The sequence below is a fragment of the Hyperolius riggenbachi genome, chromosome 10 (assembly GCF_040937935.1).
Source record: "Hyperolius riggenbachi isolate aHypRig1 chromosome 10, aHypRig1.pri, whole genome shotgun sequence".
NCBI lineage: Eukaryota > Metazoa > Chordata > Amphibia > Anura > Hyperoliidae > Hyperolius > Hyperolius riggenbachi.
Window position 1 is genome coordinate 107,536,351 of NC_090655.1, and position 10,466 is coordinate 107,546,816.

At 44.0% G+C, this 10,466-nt stretch overlaps 1 protein-coding gene across 1 annotated transcript in view; it reads right to left on the bottom strand.

Annotated features, from left to right (window-relative positions):
- POLL (DNA polymerase lambda) overlaps positions 1–10,466 on the bottom strand; it is a 41,521-nt gene that overhangs the window by 30,095 nt on the left and 960 nt on the right. The window contains exons 2-3 of the mRNA XM_068255660.1: positions 4,849–4,966; positions 914–1,211 (exon numbers count right to left, since the gene is read on the bottom strand). Coding sequence (XP_068111761.1) covers positions 914–1,211; positions 4,849–4,957 — 407 coding nt within the window. The 5' untranslated portion in view covers positions 4,958–4,966. The remainder of the gene's footprint in view (positions 1–913; positions 1,212–4,848; positions 4,967–10,466) is intronic.

Consider the following 10,466-nt stretch of genomic DNA (forward strand, 5'->3'; position numbering starts at 1 on the left):
GTAGGTAGTAGAAATCGGACATTACCGACAGGTTTTGGGTTAGTCTATCTCTTCATGGGGGATTCTCAGCATGGCCTTTATTCTTTATAAAGACATTCCCTGAAAAATACTTATACAAAGATGCTGGCCAGCCTCCCTGCTCACTGCACACTTTTTTGGCAGTTGGACGGAGCAACTGCCATTCACTGAGTGCTTTTGAAAATAAAGAAAACCCTGAGAACCCCCCATGAAGAGATGGGCTAGTTCAAAACCTGTCAGTTCTGTCAGATTTCTACTACCTCTTGTAAGTGACAACAACATAGGAGAAAAGTAATTTATGGCTCATTTTACTCTGGAAGAAATGTATTTCTTATTTGTATACGTTTACATGTATTTAAAATTTTAAGATTTCCGCGACAGAGGTCCTATAAGAGGGGACCTCCCCAAACAGTGCCGACTTGCAGACCTAAACCTGTTGGTTCCTGAGATAGGTTTGAGCACCATATCTTGTGAACCAGAAGGGCCCTCCCAACCACTTCCATGCATGCAGCATGGAAGTGGTTGGGAGGGCACGTAATGAGTGGTCACAGAGATATTCAGACTTGAGTGTAACCTATTGGAGGGTTGCATTTCGGGACTGTTAACCAATTAGAGAACTGCATTGACACCACAATGGGACCTCCACAATACCTGGGCAGGCTGGTGGGAGGGCAAATACATACCAGCTTTGCCCTGTTTTCATCAGTATGAAATGAGGTATCCTGAACTGGAACAAATGGGTAGACAATCACATAAGCCAATTTGTAGGCATAAACCATGGAAAAGAAAACGCAATATGATATATAAAATACAGTTTAGGTCCGCTTTAAGAATGGGGATGAAGATTCTTGTCAATCCCCATTCACAACAATCCCTGAGATGAATTAGTGAGTACCTGTCTGGGATAAAGATGCTGTACCCTGCTGTGTTCACAATCTTCTTCTCCTGGATGCACAGGCTCAGCCAGCTAGATTTCACAAGCTGAACCCCTGTGGGCAACTTCTGCAGCTTCAGCAGCCGGAAAGCGCGGTCACAGTCCATTCCATCATCCACTATAACATGGGTCACCTCTGAACTGAACTGCGGAGAGACCTGCCCACCATTCTGGATAATCTGCGTCTGGAAGATCCCAGCTCTGGCCTGGCCAATTCCCGCCTGCAGGATGTAAGCCTTGACGCCAGCAAAACACTCTCCTGAATGAAAACATAAATAATAAAAAAAGGAATATTAACACTATTCTTATTTGTATTGCCCCGTGCAGCACAATTTGATACTAACTTGCATTTACTCTGGTCAACCTGACTAAGGGCCTATTCACACTGCACAATGAAAAACAGATGCGTTTTAATTGATCAGTTGTTCCATAGCAGCGCATTGTGAAAAAGCTTCAGTTAAAACACATCTAATGTGAACTGACCCATAGGGAAAACTGGATATTACCTTGCTAATCAGTGGTCCATTCAGTCATAACTGACAGCAACTGATTCAGTGTGAATGTACTCTTAGAGGACCAGATTCACTAAAGAATGCACAATACATGGCAATACAGCAAGTCCATTACATCCCTGACTCTTATAAAAAGAGGTATTCTAGAAATAGACATAACTTAAAATTATGACAGTCTAGCACAGAGTCTTGAGAAAGGGAAAGATTGCAAAACATCACCCAGGCGACACTGGCTTGGATGGATATTACTGGAGTATGGTGTAAATTACCAGTATATCCTTATAATTATTAGTTATAATACCCTTTTCACTGTATATTTTGTTTACAGAAACTGAATAAAGTGGTATGAAAATGTTATATAGCGCCAGTCCACATTTTCTGTTTTTTTTTTTTTTTTTTTTTTTTTTGTACTTAAAATGCACATGTTTATCCACAACCAGCCTGATGATACAGGTGTCTGCTTCACCTACATGTTGCTTACGATGAGGACAGCTCCCACTACAATCCTACCGCTAAGTAAAGTCTCTAAAACTTTTGAAGCAGTTATTTAGATGGCACTAACTAATGTCATTTGATAATGCCATTTTCAGTAAAATTTACCTTGCGGCACCCAAATGACCTGAACTGTAATCATTGGTGTAGAGGCTGAGTGGCAAATTGCCTAGCAGTCCTTATCCCTCATTGTATTCAGGGCTGTGGAGTGGGAGTCATTTTTGGGTACCTGGAGTCGGCAGTTTCATTAAATCTTTAGCGGTAACCCCAAGTCAGGCTCGGGCCGGAAAGCAGCAGCTCAGAGCGGTAATTCCGAATTGGATCCATCAAAGGTGTGGAATGTGCAGGGCTGCTGCAGATCTATCTACCGGTAGGAGTATTAGGGTCGAAAAGCATGAGAAAAAAATTGCACCTCTTTTGGACAATAAATTTGGAAATGATCATACCGCCAGGGAGGTTAATGGAGAAGTCGGATGATTTTTGTACCAACTCCACAGCTTTGGTAAGTATTAGACTAAGGAGTGGGAGTCAAGAAGTCGGAGTAATTTTGGGTACTTGGAGTCGGAGTTGGTGGTTTCATAATCGGAGAAATTGGATGATTTTTGTACCAACAACACAGCCCTGATTGTATGTGAATGAGCACAAGCACGAGACCTGCTGGAACACAGAGAACAGGAACCCTGAAGCCATCAACCAGCAATGGAGAGAGGACAGCGAGATTGCGGTAACCTTACTGCCAGATCAGTCTTTTCCTGCTGAGCTGCTAGGTCCACTTAAAACTGCATCTTATTTAGATATCCCATGGTTTTATTTTATATTTATAGATTTACAAAGTAGATTTATGTTTTATCGTCTCGTCGCCTTTTTTTTAATCTATACACTGCTCTCAGAAGTTGTATTTTGCCAGGAAAAGTTTTATGGCTGTAATTCCATATCAGTGAGGGTTAAGCTAACACAAGAGAGAAGCTGTCTCATGCATGCCTGAAGGTGAACTCTTTCAGGAAGTAAAAGAAAGTAAGAAACATAACCTGGTTATAAATATGTTTTGCACTGTACACACACATGTTTATGTCATCATGTCGCCTCAGGTACACTTTAAAATACTAAAAATAATGTTGATAGTACCTTTTCACCAACTTTTACATTGTAAAGTGCGAAAAATTTATTTTAAGAAGATGAAAAATTATATCCAAGAAAAAAAAACTTAGGAGAAAAAGTTAATTGAATAAGGGCCAAAAGAGCATTCCTGTAACCAGGGGCGTAACTAGAAATCACTGGGCCCCACTGCAAAAATTTGGATGCCCCCTCCCCTCCTTGGGCCCGCTTAGGGCCGTTTTGGGGTGCAGGAGGGAGTCGCAGGATGAGGGGAGAGCATTGGCCCCTACATCGGCAGGGAGGGGGGCCACTACCTCCCCCCCCCCCTCTACTTGGGCACGCCCGTCAGCGCGCTCCCCTCCTGCATTATTAGGTGGCAGGAGCTGCGGCAGGAACACAGGCATACCTCTATGTGTTTCACCACAGAGGTCCAATCTCAAAGTGCTACACGCAACTTCCTGCTTATCATGAAGAAGTGTGGCACTTAGAGATCGGACCTCAGTGGTGGAACAAAGAGGTATGCCCGTGTTCCTGCCGCCGCTCCTGCCACCTAATAATGCAGGAGGGGAGCGCGCTGAGGGGAAAGCCCGAGGTGGAAGGGGGGGGGGGGGGAAGTGGCCCCCCTCCCCGCCGATGTGAAGCCAATGCTCTCACCTCATGCTGTGACCCCTCCTGCCCCCCAAAATGGCCCTGTGTGGGGGTTGCAAAGTCTAACTGACAAAATAGTGTGCAAGTGAGTACAGATTCTGGTTGGTATCTTACTATTTTGGCAGTTAAACTGCTGTTCAGGAAATGCTGTTGAAAACAAAGAAAACCCTGAGAATCCCCCATGAGGAGATGGACTGGCCCAAAACCTGTCGGTTCTGTCAGATTTTAGCTGCCTACTTTTTTCGCGATAGTGGTCCATTAACTGAAAGCTTTTTCACAATGCAATGCAAAAAAACAGGGCTGTGGAGTCGGAGTTGGGGTCGGAGTCGGAGTAATTTTGGGCACTCGGAGTCAGAGTTGGAGTCGTTGATTTCATAAACTGAGGAGTCGGGAGTCGGAGTCGGCTGATTTTTGTATAAAATCCACGATCCTGTTAAGTATTAGACTAATGGTGCCCATACACGATACAATAAAAACGTTCGATTTTACCGTTTATTCGATCTAAATGATCGAATTGAATGAAAGTTGAAAATGTTTTTTTTTTTCGATCAAGAAATTCAAACGATTATCCCGTTTTTTCGGGAAAAAATGATCGGACATGCTGGAAAAATCTTTATATTCGATCAAACAGAATAATCGAACTAAATTATCTAATTGAAAAATTGTACCATGTATGGCCACCTTAAGGAGTAGGAGTCGAGGAGTCGGAGCCATTTTGGGTACCCGGAGTCGGAGTTGGAGTCGTGATTTCATAAACTGAGGAGTCTTAGTCGGAAGATTTTTGTACCGACTCCACAGCCCTGCAAAAAACAGATACTAACTAATACCAACACACACTAACGCATACCAACACACACTAACGCATACCAATGCATTAAGTGTAAAAGGGCCCTTTGGGACACAGGTGGTGGGGATGGAATTAGGCACAAATTGCATGAATCCAGAGACCCAACTTGCCTTGTGCCAGCAGTTCAGGTCGGTGGTGGTTTAGAAGAATGTGATCTGAATGGAATATTCACAGAATAAAAGTACAGCTGATAGTTCTTCAGAAAATAAGTGATGAAATTACATTAACAACCAAAATTGCTTTGTAGTTGGGAGATAACCCAAACCTTCCTCTTATTTTGCTTTTTTCTACATTCATCTTACCTTGAACATCAACATCTGTCTTGATCTTTTTTGCATCATGTGTTGAACTGCTATTTTCCCTCAGCCGCTTTACCTTGGGGAACGCTTTCACAATTCCTCGCGGTTCCATTCACTATTCCTTTAGAAAAAGATCAGAGATAATGGCAATTTAGAGACATGATGAACATTTCCAAAGTGTTACTACAAGGTGATTCGAGCTCTGCTTTCACAAGTATCAGGGCTCTAAATTTACCATACCAGGGGTACAAAAGCGTGCTAAGTCTTAGCATGCCTGTGAAAAGGCCCTTAGCATGCCTAAAGGGCTTTAGGTTTCGCTAAGCTTCGCGCGCTAACTTAGCCTATAACGTTGCACCGGGTGCCCCCGAAACTTCGCATGGTGCGATGATTCGGGCACACATGGTGCAATGTTTTCGGCACACCTGGTGCGACGTTCCGCGCGCCCTGCGTGGCGCTAAACTTTGCGTGCGATGAGCAAAAGCGGTGGGCGTGCTAACTTCTTATCACTGTAGGTAGCACGCCCCAAAGCTTTTAGGCGTGCTAATTAAGTTAGCACACTTTTGTGAATCGAGGCCGATATGTGAATAATAATAATAAACTGTAACCTTTACAATAAAGAAACATACATGACCATGGGGTACCTGCTTTAAAATTGCATCTCAAAAATGATCAGTAGTTAATTACAGAATAGCAAAAAAATAAACTACTCCATTGGAAGTCAAGCTTTTCCTCCACCCTCCAAATGCCAATTAGTTCTTTAAAGTCCAGCTTCAGACACAGATGTTTTCCTAGTCCTCTGTAGGTTCTCAGTGGCAGAGCCTATTGTCTAAAGCAGGGCTTTTCAATCTTTTCACTAATTGTACCACTTTTATCACCTGAAAATGTAGAAGTACCACCCGTGGGCCTGCACAGTAGAGTGGACCCGATCAGGCTCGGCTGTTTCCACCAAAATCAAAGCGGAGACCTGCTACGGCGTATGCGGGTATGCAGACAAGGAGATCTTTGGGCGTCCTTTTGCTGGATCCCATCTACTGTGGAGGAAGGTGGAAGCCTCTTTAGCCCCCCGAGGTCCTCGCTGTGCTGCCCTGCAGAATAGTTCAGACCTCACATCAGCAGTAACCCGACTGTCACTGTGCACAGACTGCCTGGCTGTCTCTTCACCACTGATCTGAGGTCTGAAGTATGCCGCAGGGAGGCACAGCGGGGAGAGAACGAGGGGAGCTGAGCTTTGTGGAGGCAAGATGGTATGATGACAAGTGGCAGACAAACCTGGTGTGTACCACCTGGCCAACAGCAAAGTACCACTGGTGGTACGCGTACCACAGGTTGAAAAGCCCTGGTCTAAAGGTGGCCATACATCTCTTGACTTGGCAACCGATCCACCATCCCATATTTATCAAAGAATCGGTTGAAAAACGGCGCTGCCAAGAGCATGCCCGATTGATGAAACTCCCAATTTCAGGCTGAAATTGATCGCATGTATCGATCAGACATGCTGCAAGATGTGCCGTTATGGTTGATCGGGTGCACGGCGGTAACGACGAGCGACATCAGGAGGAGCGATTAAATCTCTGGCGCTGTTCCCCCAGTGTATACAGTGGCTAGCAAAAGTATTCGGCCCCCTTGAAGTTTTCCACATTTTGTCATATTACTGCCACAAACATGAATCAATTTTATTGGAATTCCACGTGAAAGACCAACACAAAGTGATGTATACGGGAGAAGTGGAACAAAAATCCTGCATGATTACAAACATTTTTTACAATTCAATAACTGCAAAGAGGTGTGTGCATAATTATTCAGCCCCCTGAGTCAACACTTTGTAGAACCACCTTTTGCTGCAATTACAGCTGCCAGTCTTTTAGGGAATGTCTCTACCAGCTTTGCACATCTAGAGACTGAAATCCTTGCCCATTCTTCTTTGCAAAACGGCTCCAGCTCAGTCAGATTAGATGGACAGTGTTTGTGAACAGCAGTTTTCAGATCTTGCCACAAATCATCGATTGGATTTAGATCTGGACTTTGACTGGGCCATTCTAACACATGAATATGTTTTGTTTTAAACCATTCCATTGTTGCCCTGGCTTTATTTTTAAGGTCATTGTCCTGCTGGAAGGTGAACCTCCGCCCCACTCTCAAGTTTTTTGCAGACTCCAAGAGGTTTTCTTCCAAGATTGCCCTGTATTTGGCTCCATCCATCTTTCCATCAACTCTGACCAGCTTCCCTGTCCCTGCTGAAGAGAAGTACCCCCTGAGCATGATGCTGCCACCACCATATTTGACAGTTGAGATGGTGCATTCTGAGTGATGTGCAGTGTTAGTTTTCCGCCACACATAGCGTTTTACATTTTGGCCAAAAAAGTTCCAATTTGGTCTCATCTGACCAGAGCACCTTCTTCCACATGTTTGCTGTGTCCCCACATGGCTTGTGGCAAACTGCAAACAAAACTTCTTATGCTTTTCTGTTCACAATGGCTTTCTTGCCACTCTTCCATAAAGGCCAACTTTGTGCAGTGCACGACTAATAGTTGTCCTATCGACAGATTCCCCCACCTGAGCTGTAGATCTCTGCAGCTCGTCCAGAGTCACCATGGGTCTCTTGACTGCATTTCTGATCAGTGCTCTCCTTGTTTGGCCTGTGAGTTTAGGTGGACGGCCTTGTCTTGGTAAGTTTACAGTTGTGCCATACTCCTTCCATTTCAGAATGATCGCTTGAACAGTGCTCCGTGGGATGTTCAAGGTTTTGGAAATCTTTTTGTAGCCTAAGCCTGCTTTAAATTTCTCAATAACTTTATCCCTGACCTGTCTGGTGTGTTCTTTGGACTTCATGGTGTTGTTGCTCCTAATATTATCTTAGACAACCTCTCAGGCCATCATATAGCAGTTGTATTTGTACTGACATTAGATTACACACAGTTGCACTCTATTTAGTCATTAGCACTCATCAGGCAATGTCTATGGTCAACTGACTGCACTCAGACCAAAGGGGGCTGAATAATTACGCACACCACACTTTGCAGTTATTTATTTGTAAAAAATGTTTGGAATCATGTAGGATTTGCGTTCCAATTCTCACGTGTACACCACTTTCTATTGGTCTTTCACATGGAATTCCAATAAAATTGATTGTGGCAGTAATATGACAAAATGTGGAAAACTTCAAGGGGGCCGAATACTTTACCATACCAGGGGTACAAAAGCGTGCCAAGTCTTAGCATGCCTGTGAAAAGGCCATTAGCATGCCTAAAGGGCTTTCGATCAGACATGCTGCAAGATGTGCCGTTATGGTTGATCGGGTGCACGGCGGTAACGACGAGCGACATCAGGAGGAGCGATTAAATCTCTGGCGCTGTTCCCCCAGTGTATACAGTGGCTAGCAAAAGTATTCGGCCCCCTTGAAGTTTTCCACATTTTGTCATATTACTGCCACAATCAATTTTATTGGAATTCCATGTGAAAGACCAATAGAAAGTGGTGTACACGTGAGAATTGGAACGCAAATCCTACATGATTCCAAACATTTTTTACAAATAAATAACTGCAAAGTGTGGTGTGCGTAATTATTCAGCCCCCTTTGGTCTGAGTGCAGTCAGTTGACCATAGACATTGCCTGATGAGTGCTAATGACTAAATAGAGTGCACCTGTGTGTAATCTAATGTCAGTACAAATACAACTGTTCTATGATGGCTTTAGAGGTTGTCTAAGATAATATTAGGAGCAACAACACCATGAAGTCCAAAGAACACACCAGACAGGTCAGGGATAAAGTTATTGAGAAATTTAAAGCAGGCTTAGGCTACAAAAAGATTTCCAAAGCCTTGAACATCCCACGGAGCACTGTTCAAGCGATCATTCAGAAATGGAAGGAGTATGGCACAACTGTAAACCTACCAAGACAAGGCCGTCCACCTAAACTCACAGGCCAAACAAGGAGAGCGCTGATCAGAAATGCAGTCAAGAGACCCATGGTGACTCTGGACGAGCTGCAGAGATCTACAGCTCAGGTGGGGGAATCTGTCGATAGGACAACTATTAGTCGTGCACTGCACAAAGTTGGCCTTTATGGAAGAGTGGCAAGAAAGCCATTGTGAACAGAAAAGCATAAGAAGTTTTGTTTGCAGTTTGCCACAAGCCATGTGGGGACACAGCAAACATGTGGAAGAAGGTGCTCTGGTCAGATGAGACCAAAATGGAACTTTTTTGGCCAAAATGCAAAACGCTATGTGTGGCGGAAAACTAACACTGCACATCACTCAGAATGCACCATCTCCACTGTCAAATATGGTGGTGGCAGCATCATGCTCAGGGGATGCTTCTCTTCAGCAGGGTCAGGGAAGCTGGTCAGAGTTGATGGGAAGATGGATGGAGCCAAATACAGGGCAAACTTGGAAGAAAACCTCTTGGAGTTTGCAAAAGACTTGAGAGTGGGGCGGAGGTTCACCTTCCAGCAGGACAATGACCCTAAACATAAAGCCAGGGAAACAATGGAATGGTTTAAAACAAAACATATTCATGTGTTAGAATGGCCCAGTCAAAGTCCAGATCTAAATCCAATCGAGAATTTGTGGCAAGATCTGAAAACTGCTGTTCACAAACACTCTCCATCTAATCTGACTGAGCTGGAGCTGTTTTGCAAAGAAGAATGGGCAAGGATTTCAGTCTCTAGATGTGCAAAGCTGGTAGAGACATTCCCTAAAAGACTGGCAGCTGTAATTGCAGCAAAAGGTGGTTCTACAAAGTGTTGACTCAGGGGGCTGAATAATTATGCACACACCACTTTGCAGTTATTGAATTGTGAAAAATGTTTGTAATCATGCAGGATTTTTGTTCCACTTCTCATGTGTACACCACTTTGTATTGGTCTTTCACATGGAATTCCAATAAAATTGATTCATGTTTGTGGCAGTAATGTGACAAAATGTGGAAAAGTTCATTGGGGCCGAATACTTTTGCAAGCCACTGTAAATGTACATTTATACACTACCTGTTCTGTTTCACGGGGCTCACCTGTATTTGGAATCCGCTGCTCTTCCATTAGCAGTATACACGCCGCTGGCGCATAGCACATATCGTGAATGTGTGGCGTCACACATGCACCACGACAGTGGCGTGTATACTGCTAATGGAAGAATGGCAGATTTGGAAGACAGATGGGCAACGTGTCCCGACGGGAACAAGTTGCAGGCAGGCACGCATGGCGGTGGGGGTAAACCACACATTACAACGTCTTGGAGCCATTAAGAGGCTCAAGAAGGACTATGAATGTGGCGGCTTGCCGCTAAGAAGTTAAACTGTGTTCAGACAACGACTTCATCACTCATGTGAGGTGTCCTAAACTAATAAGTCATTGGCTGCAAATCTTTATCAAACTGAAACACCTTCTAAAGGACACCTGATGTGAGAGGTATATGGATACTGCCACATTTCATTTTGAACAATACCAATTACCTGGCATTCCTGTTGATGTTTCTGGCATCAGTAGTGTCTGAATCAAACATCTTAAACAAGTGGGTAATCCAGTCAAACTGCAAACAGAAACATCAGCTCTGCATGCTTGTTCAGGGTCTATGGCTGAAAATATTAGAGGCAGGTAATCAGCAGGACAGCCAGGCAATCTGCA